Below are 19,325 nucleotides of genomic sequence, written 5' to 3' on the forward strand. Positions count from 1 at the left end.
ATGGGAAACTGGATGGCTTTAGGTTGGTAGTGTGGTATGTGGAGTCTTAACTCTCAAGGTCACTGATTCAAATCCAGCTGTTAGTTTTAGTTTCTGGTCTCTCGGAATCTCATGGTTGGTACAGGCCTATGGGAAATGAGTTGGTTGTCTCAGTCTAACTCCTCGTGGAAAAGTGTCACATCACAAGACCGTTGCCACAACAGCCGCTAATTGCCATTCATGCTGGCAGTCTCGGCATATATACCAAGAACGGAATGGGCATTGAGAGTGAACTCTCCTCACTTTTCCCTATAACCTTATCCCGTCAAGTCAGGCTTTACGTCCTTTATTGTGGTGGCAGCATTGGAAACTTGCTCTGTCCATGCTGTATATTTTCTGTGGATAGATGTCTTCAGATACAGATAGTTCAAATCTTTTATGAGTACTAAATTTTACTTTGAAACATTTCTAAAAAGAGAATAGAAAAAAAATCCATCTTGATTCATTTCTATAGGTACATTTACCCCAAGTTAAGTTCTTGTATGGTATAAGTTTGTATCCCCTTTATCCATTTATTCACTGCTCTCCATTTGGAACTCCACTTGATGCTTGAATGCTGAAGAGAATTCCCTTAGTGCTGTACTGTGGTGTCCTTCACCTCTCTTTTCCCACACCTTGTAGAATTGTCTAACTCTTTCACTTACAAGAAGCCACAGAACTTGTATTTGATATGCACTTGGGGAAAAAAGGCATTTTTATTTTGAGAGAGGTGGATTTTTCCCTTTTGTTTTGAAAGTGCATTGCAACCAATAATCAAAGTTTGTTTCTAGAAGTTGTGCTACTAGAACTGATTTTCACAGAACAACTCCCATTAAAATGTGTGAATAATGTGTATCACACATACTTTGTATTGTCACTCAGAATAGTATATCTCTGAAATAGATACTGAGCTCTCAGGGGCAGAGACAATAGTTGAGATTTCCAAAGTGGCACTGAAAATTTTAGCAACACACCATTTTATGATGATCAACATATTTTATAACATTGTGGACAGTGAATTTGACTGACTTGTAAAGTATCCCAGGTTTTTTTATCATGAGGTCAAAAGCAGAGTGACTATAGTTGCTTGAAATGGAAAAATCCATTAGAATATAATCCATATTGATTGCTATATGTAACTGCTTTGGATGAGAATGTGAAAATAAAGGAAGGCAAAGCAGTCTGACTTGTGCATTTACAGGGCTGGGCAAACTATACAGTACAACTAAATAAACCACAAATTTTGCAGGATGACTTCCGTGGCATCTAACCAGTTCCTGCAGATTTGCTTGGAAGTTCAGTTTCTTCATAAAAGCAAATACTGTGTATGAAATAGACTCTTCTCCAGTTATATACTCCCCTTCTCTCCCCCACAGCTCATCCTACCTCAGGCACTCCACTTGGGAATGCTTTGGAGGGAAGGGATAGTTTGCTCCATCGCAGTCAGCTCCAGAAATGACTTGCACTATGTAAGTCTTAGATCTTGCTATCAGTGTATTAGACCGAGGAGTCTGCTTTCTGCAGAGAGCGCTTTTGTTTTGTTCTCAGAGGTAGTGCTACTCCTTTTAAAGGAGATGCACACATTGTGCGCTCTCATTGATATTTTGTTTGTTTTCTCTAGTTATTTACCTTAACCTAAAATAAGTCATTCAGGCTTACAGTCATCCAGACATATGGCTTCTCTTTGTACATAAAAAAACATAAGAAGATGGCCCTCTCCAACCTTCCTTCCAGAGGGTGTTGGGTGGCTACTCGTCTCCCCTCCATCAGGGTTTTCAAGGGACCTGCACCATAACTGTCTTCCTCGGTCCTTGCAAATATTTTCAGAAGAGCTAAATGTGCCTGCTTCTCTCCCAGTAGAGTACTGGCTACCATACTGACCATAGGGGCAGCGGTACCCCACAGTCCTTTGCAATGTATCTGGGGAATCTCTACAAAACACATAATACGAGGCACAGACTAAATCAGCCATTGATTAGTGCCAACCAAGAGTTAAAGCATTCTTCTTAAACAGGCTGTAATTTTGATGCTTTTTAATAAACCACAGTTGTTGCTATCATAATTGTAACTACTAAGCAAACCTTTGAAAACAAAATTAATATTGCCCATAATACTGTGATCTGAGTAGCTTTCATAATACTAGGAGCAGTAGCTGGGTTCTATTTACTAGATGTCAGTGAAAACCCTATGAAAATGGGCTGAAACTATGCCATTCAGTGCAGTGTTCTCCACTCTGATAAGCAAGCACCACCTTTACAACTGCTGACTCAGGCACTTGTTTGGAATGTGCAGGCCTCCAACTGCACAATAACAAGTGAGCCCAGTCATGCATAAGGAAAAAGTGATGTTGAAAATGTGAAACCCACAGAAGCGATTCTCTTTCATGTATTCTGCACCAGGCTGCCAAGTAAACTTACTCTTTCTGAACTGTCCCAGCTTATTGGGTGCTGGAAGTGGCTTTTGTTAAAGGGCATTATGTAAGCAATATCAGAGAACAGTATGTAGATTAAATTAAAGTAATTACACATCTCCGGTGCATTATGAGTTATGAGGCAAAGTAGACACTGGAATTGTGTAATTATTTTATTGCAGCCATTTCTCATAATACTTCCCTTACAATGTTTAGACAATGGCTTTTGTTAATGGTAGGGTAGGAGCGAGGGCATGGCAGGCTCAGGGGAGGGAGTGGGAAGGGGTGGAGTGGGGGCAGGGCCTGTGGCAGAGCCAGGGGTAGAGCAGTGAGCACTCCCCTGCACATTGTAAAGTTGGCGCCTGTAGCTCCAGCCCTGGAGTTGGTGCCTATACAAGGAGCCGCATATTAACTTCTGAAGAGCCACAGTTTGGCCACCCCTGTGCTAGCATGTGTGATCATAAGGACAAATTGACATGCCCCTCCCTAAATTTTATTTCCTTCTGCTTCCTTGTCTACACTCCATCCATGCCTCCTCTCATAACATCCGAGTATGTCCTTCTGCTACACGATACTGGAATATCTTCTGTAAGAGTTGTAACAGCTGGAATCCTTCAGATCTCTCATTAAAACACTTCTATGCAACATCTTTTGACCATTATTTATTGCAATAGCACTCAAAAGCCCCAATCAGGGTCATGGCCTCATTCTGATAGGCACTGTGCCAAGACCCACTGTCCCTGCATCTAAGGGCTTATTTACACTTACAGTGCTGTAGCGTATAGTGATGGCGCTGCCTACACATATGTATAAGTACAAATGTAAAAATGTATCTATATAGTATATTAAAATATGTAAATATAAGTAGAATATATAAAGGTCCAACTATTCCCACTTGCTCCTCAATCCAATCAGCATTAATTAGTTGATTCTTTGCAAAGGTTTTATGTGCGGATTGGAAATGTGGGGGCGCGGGGAGTAAGAATCTTTGCTTTAAAGCAAGACTAACTTCCTTTAACCTGGTGCTTCAGCTATTTTGTCAATCTAATTTAGACCCTGAACCTGCATACGTTTATGAACATGCTTAAGTGTGTGAGTAGTTCTGTTGACTGCAGTCCCTCTTACTCAGCTCTACAGTGCCGTCAGCAGTGCTTAATGAATAAGTGTTGAGGCAAAAGGTCTCTTACCTTTGGACTTTAGCCTCTGAGGAGGGGTACATAAGACGCTGCAACCTCACATGCTGAAGTATTTGAAATATTGTAATATTTTAACTGAGTTCCAAACTTTCTGGTTTAGTCTCATCAGGTTGCAGTATGAAATCCTAGGCAGCCACTTAAACTGCTCTCTGAATCCAATTCTCTTTTTATAAATATGGTTACTTTAACAGGCATCTTTCGAAACAGTATATGAACAACTGCAAACCACAAAGTCTAGTTCTCTTTCAAGTCCTCCTCCTCTTCTGCATTTTACCAAATCATATTGTTTGGAATATATACACAAAGCTGTTTAATGTTTTGCTGTTTTCTTAGGTCACTCTCAACACTGGGGTTGGTTATATCATCACTTGCTGACCAAGCAGCAGGAAAGGGGAAAAACAAGTTTGTGCCTTATAGAGATTCTGTACTCACTTGGCTTCTCAAGGTAACGCATGGTCTCATTTCACCCTGTAGACCAGTGGTTTTCAAACTTTATGAGCTGAGCCCCCGTTTTGACTTACAATTTTTAGTTGCCCCAGCCCAGACAAAACAGACAGACTGGGTGGCCCCCTCAGGTGAGTCAGGGGTGGAGGTGGCGCTCTGTCTCCAAGCCCCGCCATGCAGGGCTGCCCCAAGCCTTGCCATGTGGGGCTCATCCAAGCCTCCGCTGCTGCCCTGGTTGGGGGGGGAGGGAGCACAGTGTGGGCCCTGCGAGGGGCATTATGGTCACACATAGAGGAATGGGACTCTGAGCTGCACCCAGGAAAGTGTACAGTGACCCTGTGAATGCCAGGCTGTGAACAGGCAGACAGCTGAGCAAGCCATCTTCTACACAGTGAGCCACTGGGCACCCTGGCTTTGCACCCCACCGTGACTCCTGCTTCGGGGTTTGGCTACAGCAGGGGTGGAGAAGGAGCCACAGTGATCCCGAAGTAACACAGCTTGTGTGGTACTGACAGCGTCTCCTTCCTGGGCTGCGCCGGGCTGCCTGTGGCTTTCCAGAACAGCTGCAGTCATGGGCAGGGAGTAATCTTCCAGGGCACATGCGGCTGCCCGCAGTGGGTGAAGATCCCATCCCTCTGCCTCAGCACTGGCCTGGAGGTCCCTGTTCGGGCTTCTTTATGCTGTTTGAAGGTTGACAGATTCCATCCCCTTGGGGGAGCCACGCCACCCTGATCTGGCCTGGGAAGGCTGCCTGCAATCCACTCATCCCCTGCGCCAGGGCCAGCCTCAGACACATCTCGAGTGGCAGGAACCTGTAGGCAGAGCGACGCTCCCCACAGCGCTTTGGGCGCCTCATGCAGCTCTGGAACAATACAAGCCCCATTCCCCACCCCTCACCTTTGGTCCCAGGAGCCACTGTCCACACAGTCCCCTGGCACTTCCTCTGTCCCCACACTTATCTGTGGCTCAAAATGGCAGCCTGTTTGACACTGGCTCTAAATGCCATGAGGGGAGGAGTGTGAAGTCATCACGAGGGCAGCTATTGGAGTACAGCCATCCCTGTCACGTGAGTGGGGAAGGGGTGGGATCTGTGTGCGGGTTGGAGGAGTTGCTGTCCATTCCCAGCCCAGGCAGAAGTGCATCGTTGATCTTGCCACTGCCTGCTCCTCTGCATGACAGTCATGAGCAAAAAGACACAGGTCTCCTACATGTGGCCAGTTGAGCCTGCCTTCCTGAGCCACCTCAAGAGGGGGTTGGGTATCAGGAGGGGCCAGCCCTGCGCTGGACCCCCCCGAACATTCCTCCGCACTCCTCTGGAGAGATGCGCCCCACAGTTTGAAAACCTCTGCTGTAGACAAACTGTAAGCATGATGTGTTGTGGGATCGAAGCATACAGTTTTGATTTTTAATGAGCTGTGGGGTGGCTGCTGCTACAAACTTCTTTCTATACTACTAGGAACAGATTCTCTGCTGCTGTTTTTGCTCTGCCTGCAGTGATATCTTATGACCTACGGTACTAATCTGTAGTGGGATCATGTCTAATGCACTGAGACCTAGAAATTGTTTGAGTTATAGATCAGATTCAGATTAATCAGTGCACTTTGGTGTCTAAATAGATGTCATATATATTTCAAATCTGTTCTTTACAAGGGCACATTATGACTACAGAGAGAATGGGGTACATTTTAATATGTCCTGTATTCCTCAAACTTTCGAAGATTATGCTTTACAGGACAACTTGGGAGGAAACAGCCAAACTGCCATGATAGCCACAATTAGCCCATCAGCTGACAATTATGAAGAAACGCTCTCTACGCTGAGATATGCAGACAGAGCCAAAAGGATAGTTAATCATGCTGTGGTAAATGAAGATCCAAATGCCAGGGTCATTCGAGAACTACGTGAAGAAGTGGAAAAATTGAAAGAACAGCTCTCGCAAGCTGAGGTAAAGTTATTTGGAGCTCTGTGTATCTAGAGTTCTATAAGGAAATATCAAGTGTTTTGATAGGAATTTCCTTCAATGTGTAGTTCTTACAACAAAGTTCGGAAGTGAGATTGCTATGTTAATTACATTGTAAGTCATTAACTTTGTTTCTTGAAATAAGCTGAAATATCTGATGGTTCATGAGCCTCTTGTAAGCATACACTGGGTTGTGCAGAAGGTGTACCTTGCCAAACTAGATCCTTTCCTGAAGAACTTAATCTAAAGGCACAAGTAGATACTCTGTAGTACAGCATAGAACAGTCTGTGACCTGTGATCATAACTGCATAGTAGGTTTCAACTTTTTATTGTGTTGTGGGGTTTTTTTTGGTATATTTTGGGTTTTTTGGAAGGAGTGGGATGTAGCTTGGTTAAGTTAAATGGGGCAGTAAAAGAGACAGAGTCAGGAGACAAAAACTCTAAGGGAACTGGTTTGCTGTGACCGCTGCCTATTATGCTAATAGTAATGGTCTCCCTGTTAACCTTATTTTCCCCCATCTATATGATGTTTTCACCTCTTGTCTCCCACATAGATTGTAAGCTCTGTACGACAGAGGTTGTCTTTCCTGTGTGTCTGAGTGTGAGTGACCCTTTCCAGACTACTATACCCTTTTCAGGAGTCTGATGTGTCTTGCGTACCTCAAGACTCACCTCACTTAAAAACTACTTGCTTACAAAATCAGACCTAAAAATACAAAAGTGTCGCAGCACACGGTTATTGAAAATTGCTGGCTTTCTCATTTTTACTATATAATTATAAAATAAATCAATTGGAATATTAATATTGTACTTACATTTCAGTGTATAGTATATAGAGTAGTATAAACAAGTAATTATATGAAATTTTAGTTTGTGCTGACTTTGCTAGTGCTTTTTATGTAGCCTGTTGTAAAACTAGGCAAATATCTAGATGAGTTGATGTGCCCCCTGGAAGACCTCTGCGTACCAGCGGGAGTATGCGTACCACTGGCCTTATGGCATTTAGGTTCTGATTACTGAGCTCTCTGAGAGCTGCTTTGGACAAGCATAAAGAGTAGGAGATGAGATTAGAGATGAATGTGAGGATGGATTTGTGTAGTGTAAGCAAGAAAGAGAAGCTAGTATAGAGGTTGTTAAAGAAGCTATATGAGGCTGAAATGGCAAAGTTTCCATGAATTTCTGTTTTTCTTTGCAATGTAGACTATTAATTCTGTTCCATAAATTAAAGAAATGCCTAATTTTACCTATTCTTCTAACCATTTAAAAAAAAACAGGTTATATTAGTTGTTTCTGTATTAAACTGTCATTTGTGTTCATGGTATGTGGGCGACCTCTGGCTGAATACTGTTGTCAAGCAGTGTTGGTATAGCCGCATTGGTCCCAGGATATTAGAGAGACAAGGTGAGTGAGGTAATATCTTTTATTGGATCAGCTTCAAAATGATCCGAGGAGATGAGCTTTCAAGCTTGCATAGATCGCTCCTTCAGGTCTGGGAAATGTACTCAGTGTGTCACAACTAAATACAAGGTGGAACAGATTGTTTAGCATAAGTGGTTAACATTTACTTCATTTTGAATGGTCCCTTGAAATATGGGTTTCCTCAAAGGAAACCTGTACAACACCTTCAAAAGATGAGCCATGGAGCTTAAATTTATAACTTTACTAGACACTAAAAATCATTGACTGAATGGAGAAACTGGATTTATGGCTTATTACAGCAATCTATAACCCACTTAACCCCTCCACCATTTTTTTTTCCTTTCACCCCTATGATTGGAGATGTGTTAATGGGCCACTTACCTCGAATGGTCCTTTAATATATATTAACTACTTATGCTAAACAATCTGTTCCACCTTGTATTTAGCTGTGGGACTCTGGGTATGTCTATACTACAACAAAAACCCCATGGCTGGCCCATGCCAGCTGACTTGGGATAAGGGGCTACTTAATTGCAGAGTAGATGTTTGTGCTTGGGTTGAAGCCCAGGCTCTAGAACCCTGCAAGATGGGAGGGCCACAGAGCTCAGGCTGCAGCTTGAATATCTACATTGCAGTTAAACAGCCCCTTAGCACAAACCCCATGAGCCCGACTTGGCTGGCATGGGCCAGCCGTGGGTGTCTAATTGTAGTGTGCACGTACCCTCTCAGGACATTTCCCAGACCTGAAGAAGAGCTTTGTGTAAACTCGAAAGCTTGTCTCTCTCATCCGCAGAAGTTGGTCTAATAAAATATATTACCTCACCCACTCTGTCTCTCTACTGTTGTCAGGGATGTATTTGAAGCTACCTAAAAATGCTCTGAATTTACCCAAAATTACCTGTTGTCTTGTCTGTCTGACTAAATTATGTAAAACTTTCAAGCTTACTGTTCTCCTACCCTTTTACTGACACCAAAGAATCATGAGAAACAAAAATATCTACTGAATACCCACATGGATGGTCTCACCACCTTATTTAATTTCTTTTTGACAATTATTAGGGTGAGAAACCTCTCCTAGTCCTAGAGCACATCTGATATTGCTTTATACCCACTGCCTGTCTCAGTTTTCATCTTCAATCCTCAATTTTTCTATAATTGGCTAGGACACCTACAAAATCAGAATAGGCAAAATATTAGGAACGCCACATGTGTCCTCAATCTAGTGAAGGCATTTAATTCAAATAGTTATAAGAAGAATAAATTAAAGAAGGGTGATTGAGAATATCCAAGTACAAAGGAATAACTTGTTAGATATTTTTGTTTGCATATAGTCACCCAGTTTTTGCATAAATATATTGGGTCAGATCTTCAGCTTTGATAAATCTGCATAGCTCTGTTGACTCTGATGGAGCGACCTAGATTTACACCAGCTGAAAAATTGTCCCATTGTTGTCAACTGTTCTTTCAGTGCTCAACTAGGGATCTATGTCACATATTCACAGTTTCCCCTGTAAAATTAACTCAACAAAAAAAGGAAAAGTCCTGTCATGGCTCGATTAGTAATTTATTCCTATTGTGGCCAGCAGCTTGCTAAAACCAGCTTGAGCAGAGTTATTTTATGTATGATGATATTTTAAAATTGTAATAATTTTCTTCTTCTCAACATTAAGGCCTTGAAGGCACCAGAGCTGAAGGAAAAATTGGAAGAATCTGAAAAACTGATAAAAGAACTTACAGTCACCTGGGAGGAAAAGCTAAGGAAAACAGAAGAAATTGCACAGGTAGTCCAGATACTTTAACTACTGAGATCTGGATCCTCAGCTGGTGTAAATCAACATAACTCTATAAACTTTAATGGATCTTTGCTGACTTACAATAGCTGAGAGTCTGGCCATGGATATTGCTGTTTCCTACTCCTTTACTTCTGTGGGGCACCCTCTCTTGGTCTTTCATCCTTTCTCTGTATTTTCCATTTTTTTTACCATTTCATTCAACCTTGTATCCAGAGTACAGTGTAATTTGCCGACACTGACAGTTTCATTAGAATAGATTTAATGGGATCGCTGCCATGATATGTACTTAAAACAAATGGCAGTGTGTACAGGCCACTTCAGATTTGTAAGACCAAAGTAGGAACATGAATACAATGGGTGAAATCATAGCTTCATTGAAATCAATGAAAAAAAATTCAAATTGACTTCAGAACGGCCAGGATTTCATCACTGAATTCATCCATGTGTGCTACTATAAAATAGTTCTTAAACATGAAGTGACTCTGTAAAGTAAAGGAAGAAAATTGTGTAAAAACAAATTAACTTACTGGTGTCATTAAGGGCTTGTCTACCCAAGGGCACTTGGGAAAATTATTCCGAATTAGCTAAAGGTGCGAATTAAAAATGGATTATTTAAACTTCATTGAACTCCTGAGTGGATACATTCAGAATTAAAGTGGCCTTAATTCAGTTTATCTTAATTCTGAACTAAGATAACCTAAATGAAGGCCAATTCAGTTCTGAATGTGTCTACACAAGGGTTTACTATAGTTTAACTGATCCACTTTTAATTAAAAAGAAAAGGAGTACTTGTGGCACCTTAGAGACTAACAAGTTTATTAGCGCATAAGCTTTCATGAGCTACAGCTCACTTCATCGGATGCAGCCTTAGCTAATTTGGATAAATTTTTCTGAGTGTCCCGTTGTAGACAACCCTAATATTACCTTTGATTAGAATTTACAGAATTTTTAGATTGATTTATTTGCCATCATTTATGTTATTTGTTCTTTGTGGGTTGTAGAGTGAATGAGTCAGTTACACTTTAAAGTTCTCAGGCATCAGCAGTGTGTTATGTTTGGGTTGCAACCACTACAAAATAACATTTAGATCTAAACACAAACAGTTTTGCTGAATTACTTACAAAATTGGGGAAATGTTTCCATTAGTATTAAGTACTTTGTAGCTTTTTAAAAACAAAATAAAATTTTGAGCCCAAGCTACTTTATGGCATGCCCCTAAACCTGAAATCATAGCTGCTAGTATAGGCACCGACTCTGTGGGTGCTCCGGGGCTGGAGCACCCATGGGGAAAAAGTAGTGGGTGCTCTGCTCCCACTGGCAGCCAAGCTCACCTCACCCCTTGCCCCACCTCTTCCTCCTCCCCTGAGTGTGCTGCGTCCCCACTCCTCTGCCTACCTCCCAGCGTTTCCCTTCCGGCCGCTGCCAAACAGCTGTTTGGCAGCGTTAGCACGCTCTGGGAGCGAGGGGGAGGAGCGGGAACATGGTGCACTCGGGAAGAGGCGGGGCTGGGGCTGATATTTGGGGAAGGAGTTGGAATATTGGCAGGGAGGGGCGGAGTTGGGGCGGGGACTTTGGGGAAGGGTTTGGAATGGGGGTGGGGGTCAAGAAGGGGTCGAGCACCCATGGGAAAGAGGGGAAGTTGGCGCCTATGGCTGCTAGTATGCTTATCTTTCTAGTATTTGCATGTAATGTGACAAATTTGCAATGGACATGATGAGTCGGAACCTGATTCTGCAACCCATATGGTGCATAGTAGTTACTCATGTGAGCAGTCCCACTGAAGTTGGTAGGACTACTTGCCTAAATAAGTGCTTTTCAAAGTGAGTGAACATTAAAGGAGTAGGTCATGGTGCATAACATTAAAATCTAGAAAAGAATACAGGGTATGATCATTGTCTATTTTAATCCTTTTACTGTAACTTATGTGATAATACTTTTAGTAGCCGTGTCCTGTAGGTAGATTAGTATTCAGCTTTACTCCTTGCTTTCATTTAGTTATTTTATTGTCTCAGCAAACTATAATATGTGAGTTCAACCTTTTTATGTGTTTGTAGGAGAGGCAAAGGCAACTAGAAAGCATGGGAATTTCCCTAGAGTCCTCTGGTATCAAGGTTGGGGATGACAAGTGTTACCTGGTTAATCTGAATGCAGACCCTGCACTCAATGAGCTCTTGGTTTATTATTTAAAGGTAAGAATGCAAACAGGACACTGACATATTTAACAAATCATATTGAAGACCAATCTTGTTTTTAATTTCTGAAAGAATTTGGAATTTAGAGTGATGGACGTATAGTATTGGTGACAGCAAAGTAGAGTTGTCCTGATTTTCCCCTCAATTGTGTAGACTTATATTTTCACTGGCACTTTAGCTCCATTGACTTCATTGATTCACGATGCTGAACAGGAGAACCAGGCTTAGTGTGTGCAAGCCTGGTCCTGTATTGCAGCCTCAGTTTTTCCAACTGAAGGCTAGTTGTGACTCCCCTTTGGACTCCATCAGCACTGCTCCCAAGAGGTTGATGTGAGGCACTCCTGCACAGCACTTGCAATTCCTTCCTACCCATGAAGTGAGAATTGGATTCCAGGGATCAAATCTGGAAACTACCATCTGTCTAGCCCCACAGTGTTTGATTTCTATACCATATTAGCATGGGCTAGTTCTAAGAAACAATTCAAGTATTCTGAACAAATGGTTCCATAATTCATTCAATGACTATCAGATAACCTCAACTGACAAGTAAATAGGTTTTAGGGTTATTTTTGTTTTCACTGTCAGACACATCATATGTGCTCAGAGAGCCAAGCGGGGGTCCTTTCCTTATGCATTTTAACCCATAATAAAGTTTTTGCAGGCCAAATTAAGCCCACAGTTACACCTGTGCAACTCCACTGTCTTCAGTAGATTTGCACAGTGTACCTGATAGAAACTTGATGCTGGATTCCATCACCCTCACTCACGCTGTATAGTACTGTACTTCCTAAATTGTCCCATTGATTCTAATGGGAGTACTCATGAAGTAATGTACTACCCAGTATGTGTAAGAATCTGTCCCTTAGGCCTGGTCTACACTACGGGGTTAGGTCGAATTTAGCCATGTTAGGTCGATTTTCAAATGAATGTGTCCACACAACCAACCCTGTTCCATCGACTTAAAGAGCTCTTAAAATAGATTTCTGTACTCCTCCCCAGCGAGGGGAGTAGTGCTAAAATCGACCTTGCTGGGTTGAATTTGGGGTAGTGCGGACGCAAATCAACGGTATTGGCTTCCAGGAGCTATCCCAGAGTGCTCCATTGTGACCGCTCTGGACAGCACTTTGAACTCTGATGCACTAGCCAGGTACACAAGAAAAGCCCTGGGAACTTTTGAATTTAATTTCCTGTTTGGTTAGCATGGCGAACTCAGCAGCACAGGTGACCAGGCAGTCCCCCCAGAATCGCAAACGAGCTCCAGCATGGACCAAAAGGGAGACACTGGATCTGATTGCTGTATGGGGAGAAGCATCTGTGCAGGCAGAACTCTGATCAAAAAGAAGAAATGCAAATATATTTGCCAAAATCTCACAGGGAATGTTGGATAGAGGCTACAACAGGGACAAACAGCAGTGCTGCGTGAAAGTTAAGGAGCTGAGGCAAGCCTACCAAAAGACAAAGGAGGCAAACGGTCGCTCTGGGTCAGAGCCCCATACATGCCACTTCTATGATCAGCTGCATGCCATTCTAGGAGGGGACCCGACCACTACCCCACCACTATCCGTGGACACCTGCAAGGGGGGAGTCTCATGCAACAGGGAGGAGGATTTTGTGGAGGAGGAGGAGAATTCGCAACAGGCAAGCCGTGAATTCGTTCTCCCCAGCACCTACGACCTTTTCATCACCCTGGAGCCAATACCCTCCGAAGGCAGGATCCCCAACCCTGAAGCTGGAGAAGGCACCTCTGGCGAGTGCACATTTGTAACTACAGTACAGGGTTTAAAAGCAATAGTGTTTAATATTTGATTTGCCCTGAAGAATTGGGATGCATTCGTGGCCAGTACAGCTACTGGAAAAGTCTGTTCATATGTCTGGGGATGGAGCGGGAATCCTCCAGGGACATCTCCATGAAGCTCTCCTGGAGGTACTCTGAAAGTATTCTGGGATCATTGCAGTACAAAGCATAGCAGCGAATGGTCCTGGGTTTTGGTTGCATTCAAGCAACATTCGGTCTATATCTTTCTGTGTTAGCATCAGGAGAGTGATATCATTCATGGTCACCTGGTTGAAATAGGGGAATTTTTGTAAGGGAACAGTAAAAGGACCCCATTCATGCTGGGCTGTTCGCGCTTGGCTAAAAGGGGTCATCCCGGAGAAAAGCCACACCGTGGGGTGGGGGGAGGTGTGTGCTGCACATCCACCCGAAAACTGCAGCCCCTCCTTTTAAATGTGAAACCCAATCCATTGCTTGCTATGGGAAAGGATGGTGCTGCAGTTTGAAACCATTCCCACGTGTTATGCGTAAGAAGCCAACCCTGCGTACCCTTTGCCTTACCATGGCTGCATGGAAACTGAATTCTGTTGCCCAGCCGTGTGTGATGTCACCATACCGGCAGGCGCTCAATATAAAAGGCAAAATGCGTTCTTGTACCCAAAGCACATGTGCTGTCTGCTGTGAATTGCTTGATTCACTATGAAAGAGTCTCCCTTTTTTCTCAGAAATGTATCATCTTAAATTTTACTCTCCCTTTTTATCTCCTCCCAGGTGCAAATGTTTCTAGGCTCCCCCATCATCTCCGTCCCTGAGGTTATCACAGATTAGAAGGCGAAAAAAAACACACTTGCCATGACATGTTTTCTGAGCTCATGCAGTCCTCCCACACTGATAGGGCACAGCTGAATGCATGGAGGCATTCAGTGTTAGAGGCTATGAAAGCGTTAAGTGAACTCAAAGAGTAGAGGCAGAAGGCAATGCTAAGGCTAATGGGGGAGCAAACGGACATGATGAAGCGTCTGGTGCAGCTGCAGGAAAGCCAACAAGAGCACAGACCCCCGCTGCATCCATTGTACAACCACCTGCCCTCCTCCCCAAGTTCCATATCCTCCTCACCCAGAAGCCCAAGAACTTGCGGGAGGGGGAGGCTCCGGGCACCCAGCCACTACACTCCAGAGGATGGCCCAAGCAACAGAAGGCTGTTATTCAAACAGTTTGATTTGTAGTGTGTCTACAGTAAGAAATGTGGCCTTGTCCTTCCCTCCTCCTGCACCCCACCCCACCCGGGCTAACTTGTTAGTTATCTCCCTTTTTTTTTTTTAATTAATAAAGAAAGAATGTATGGTTTCAAAACAATAGTTACTTTATTTCGAAGGGGGGCGGGTGGTTGGCTTACAGGGAATTAAAATCAACAAAGGGGGCGGATTTGCATCAAGGAGAAATACATACAACTGTCACACCGAAGCCTGGCCAGTCATAAAACTGGTTTTCAAAACCTCTCTGATGTGCAGTACTCCTTGCTGTGCTCTTCTAATTGCCCTGGTGTCTGGCTGCTCAAAATCTGACACCAGGCGATTTGCCTCAACCCCCCACCCTGCCATAAACATCTCCCCCTTACTCTCACAGATATTATGGAGCACACAGCAAGCAGCAATAATAATGGGAATGTTGGTTGCGCTGAGGTCTGACCTAGTCAGCAGACAGCCCCAGCGAGCTTTTAAATGTCCAAAGGTGCATTCTACCACCATTCTGCACTTACTCAGCCTATAGTTGAACTGCTCCTTACTACTGTCCAGGCTGCCTGTGTATGGCTTCATGAGCCATGGGAGCAAGGGGTAGGCTGGGTCCTCAAGGATAACTATTTCAACATCCCCAATGGTAATTTTCTGGTCTGGGAAGTAAGTCCCTTCTTGCAGCTGCTCGAACAGCGTGGAGTTCCTAAAGATGCGAGCGTCATGCACCTTTCCCGGCTAACCCACGTTGATGTTGGTGAAATGTCCCTTGTGATCCACCAGTGCTTGCAGCACCATTGGGAAGTACCCCTTGCGCTTTACGTACTGGTTGGCAAGGTGGTCTGGTGCCAGGATAGGGATATGTGTTCTGTCTATCGCCCCACCAGTTAGGGAACCTCATTGCATCAAAGCCATCCACTATGACCTGCACATTTCCCAGAGTCACTACCCTTGATAGCAGCAGCTCAGTGATTGCGTTGGCTACTTGGATCACAGCAGTCCCCACAGTAAATTGATTCCCTACTGACCGGTAGCAGTCAGGTGTAGCAAGCTTCCACAGGGCTATCGGCACTTGCTTCTCAACCATCAGGGCAGCTCTCATCTTGGTATTCCTGCACTTCAGGGTCGGGGAAAGCAACTCACAGAGTTCCAGGAAAGTGGCCTTACGCATGCAGAAGTTTCACAGCCACTGGGAATCATCCCAGACCTGCAACACTATGTGGTCAGACCAGTCTGTTTTTGTTTGCTGGCCCCAGAATTGGCATTCCACTGTATCAACCGGCCCCACTGCCACCAGGATGTCCCAATTGCCACAGCCCATGCTTTCAGGAACGTCTGGGTCCATGACCTCATCAAAATCATCCTCGTGGTGGCATCTCTTAGCCTGGTTCTGCATATACTCCAGGATAATTTGTGAGGTGTTTACAATGCTCACAACAGCAGCAGTGAGGTGAGCAGGCTCCATGCTTGCCGTGGTATGGCGTCTGCAGGAGAGCAGAGTTGCGGCGGAAGCGGTGGATGACGATGAATGCCACGAGAATAGATATTTATACAGACGACGAGAGGACCTGCGAGGTGAATTCATGGCACCAGGAGAGCAGAGTTGCAGCGGAAGCCGTGGATGATGACAACATGGAGAAATTAGCTATTGAGACTGAGCTCATTTACAAGAGCAGGAGAGCAGAGTTGCAGCAGAAGTGATGGATGATGACGGTTAGCAGTTGTACTGCGCTGTCTGCTGACAGCAGCACCCAGGACACAACAGCATCGGTGATGGTGAGCTGAGCTGAGCGGGCTCCATGCTTGCCGTGGTATGGCGTCTGCACGGAAGAAAGGCGCGAAACAATTGTCTGCTGTTGCTTTCACGGAGGGAGGGGTGGCTGACGACATATACCCAAAACCACCCACAACAATGTTTTTGCCCCATCAGGCATTGCGAGCTTAACCCAGAATTCCAATGGGCGGCGGAGACTGCAGGAACTGTGGGATAGCTACCCACAGTGCACCGCTCCGTAAGTCGATGCTAGCCACAGTAATGAGGACGCACTCCACCGACTTAATACGCTTAATGTGGACATACGCAATCCCACTGTAAAAAATCGACTTCTATAAAATCGACCTAATTTCGTAATGTAGATATACCCTTAATAAGCAAGTGTGTTGATGCTAAAGAAGAAATAGAGTCTAGCTTTCTTTCTTTTAGCAGTGTTGGCTAACAGGAGCAAAAGGCAGTAAAAATGTACTTTTGCTCTCTAAAGTGAGCAAATATAATTCTGAATACATACAGGGGGCAAATCTGATTTTTTTTTTCCAAACTTCATTTTCAGTTTCCAATTACAGAAAAACTTCTAGTCATGTAGCTCTTAATAGCCTTATATCATTTAAAATATTACATCATGATAAACATTTAAAATACAGAAAGCCAGTCTAATCAGTATGAAAGGGCCATTTTTGGTAGTCACTCTTAAGAGTAAAAACACACTTTAAATGTAACAATAAAGCTGTTAAACATCAGAGTAATACATTTTTCCTTACTTTTTTCTTCATGACACTAACTTCTGCCCATTCCGGTTACCAGCTTCGGTCCCTGAGATCTCCCCGACACAGTTGAGGAAGACAGCAAGCCAGTCCCTAGTATCTAACAGGTTGAGAAACTCTGGAGTAGACTATCCACAAGGTTCTTTCCAGCCCTAGCTTTATCCATGCAGCTCACATTGACATCAGCTGTGTCGTTAGGTGTTGGCATGTTGCTCCAGAAATGTACCCACCTTCTTCGAGTAATGTCTCTATTGGTGCTCCACTTGAGGTGTGTGTAGACCCTATGTGCCTTGGATTAGAGATTTTTTGTAGCAGTGCCTATTCAGCTCACATGTGTGCTCTATATGTTATAGAATCATAGACTTCAAAGTCAGAAGGGGCCATTATGATTGTCTAGTCTGACCTCCTGCACAATGCAGGCCACAGAATCTCACCCACCCACTCCTGTAACAAACCTCTAACCTATGTCTGAGCTATTGAAGTCCTGAAATCGTGGTGTAAAGACTTTGAGGTGCAGAGAATCCTCCAGCAAGTGACCTGTGCCCCACACAGCAGAGGAAGGCAAAAACCCCCAGGACCTCTGCCAATCTGCTCTGGAAGAAAATTCCTTCCCGACCCCAAATATGGCAATCAGCTAAACTCTGAGCATGTGGGCAAGATTCGCCAGCCAGCCACCCAGGAAAGAATTCTCTGTAGTAACTCAGGTCCCACCCCATCTAACATCCCATCACAGGCCACCAGCCATATTTACCGCTAATAGTTGAATTAATTGCCAAAATTAGGCTATCCCATCATATCATCCCTTCCGTAAACTTCTCAAGCTTAGTCTTGAAGCCAGATATGTCTTTTGCCCCCACTGCTTCCCTTGGAAGGCTGTTTCAGAACTTCACTCTTTTGACGGTTAGAAACCTTTGTCTAATTTCAAGTCTAAACTTCCAGATGGCCGGTTTATATCCATTTGTTCTTGTGTCCACATTGGTACTGAGCCACGTCCTTGTGCCCTGTACCAAAGATATATATCTGGCAGGGTGGGTAAACCACCCTCAGTATATTCTCAGCTGCCTCAGCCTGAGACAGAGCATTTAATGTGCCCTCTTATATTGTTCAAAGCTTTTTCTTGCATCTAGTTATCTTTTTTTTTCCTTAACTTTTTCTTATACCTGGTCCATTTTGTAGAAGAGTTTGTTTATAATCCCTTCCCTTCCAGGAGTTTTTACTTGCAAGATCCCAGTTGTCCTGGGGTAGGCTTCAAATGTTGCCTCGCTTGCCAGGGAGCTCTCCCAGTCAGGGGCCTGCATTCTTGGTGTATCTGTTTCTTAGGGAAAATGCATATCTCTCAGAAGTGTAGCATCTGCTCAGCATTTAAAATCAGAGGTAGGAAGAATTGGGAGATAAAACTTAAGTTCTTAATGATGCAAGATTCTCTCTGTCCGGCCTCAGATCCAAGCCAGGAGACCGCACCCCAGTCATCTGCCTCTGAGTGAGCATAGCCCCATCAATATCTGCACGTTTGCCCAGACCTGTTCAGGAGAGACCCATAAAAAGAGGACTCATTCTCCTCATAAAGAATTCACTTTGAAAGCGCCTCAGTCTCCTCAACATTAGACCGCATTGGAGACCGCACATCTCAATATGGGTATCACTGAGGCTCCAGGCTCTGTTGGTACCAACCTTATGGTAAGGACTTCGAGCTCCTTTAAGACTAAAGGCTCCAGACATGCCTTGGTACCTGGGTTGTCCTCCGTACTTGCAGAACCAAGACCCTTTAGCGAAGACATCTAAGTACTCTGCTTCTTAAAGGGTGACACCTACAGCCCTTTCCATACCTAAGCTGCTCAGCCAGACACCTGTGGTACCAAGGAGATGCCACACTTCTCATGCATTCTTGGCTCCTCCCAAGCAACCATCTTCTTCAGTACCCTCAACCTCCATTGGACAAGTCTCACCCGAACAGTCTGTGCCCTCAGTGCTGACTGTGGAATGTTGCCCCTTGCCAACTCACACCCATACGCTATCACAGGAATTTAGATACTCCAGAGACTTAATTTGTCTCAGATGAGCCAGAGTCTTCCCAGCTAGTGGGTGAATATCTGTTGGTACAGAGATTGACATGGTCACCAAAGTTAGTATTTCCTCCGGTACAGCTTGTTCTCCAACTCCTTCTGAGATTGGTAGAGCTCCTCCTTTAGATGAGGAGAGGTTCTCTTCCGACTCCCAGATCTCCGTGCAGGATTCCCTTACTTAAACCAAGCAAGGGACCTTGCATCTGACCCTTCTGGGGAAAGGGAGAAGCTACACCCAGTATGGACTTGTCCCCCTTCATGCTGGTTTGAGCAGCATTGGATGCC

At 44.1% G+C, this 19,325-nt stretch overlaps 1 protein-coding gene across 5 annotated transcripts in view; it reads left to right on the top strand.

Moving 5' to 3' along the window:
* KIF13A (kinesin family member 13A) overlaps positions 1-19,325 on the top strand; it is a 203,793-nt gene that overhangs the window by 119,506 nt on the left and 64,962 nt on the right. For all 5 annotated transcript variants that reach the window (XM_073331923.2, XM_073331925.2, XM_073331926.2 and 2 more), the window contains exons 10-13: positions 3,958-4,069; positions 5,801-6,013; positions 9,119-9,229; positions 11,296-11,430. In XM_073331923.2, coding sequence (XP_073188024.1) covers positions 3,958-4,069; positions 5,801-6,013; positions 9,119-9,229; positions 11,296-11,430 — 571 coding nt within the window. The remainder of the gene's footprint in view (positions 1-3,957; positions 4,070-5,800; positions 6,014-9,118; positions 9,230-11,295; positions 11,431-19,325) is intronic.

This window comes from Lepidochelys kempii, chromosome 2 (genome assembly GCF_965140285.1).
Source record: "Lepidochelys kempii isolate rLepKem1 chromosome 2, rLepKem1.hap1, whole genome shotgun sequence".
NCBI classification, from domain to species: domain Eukaryota; kingdom Metazoa; phylum Chordata; order Testudines; family Cheloniidae; genus Lepidochelys; species Lepidochelys kempii.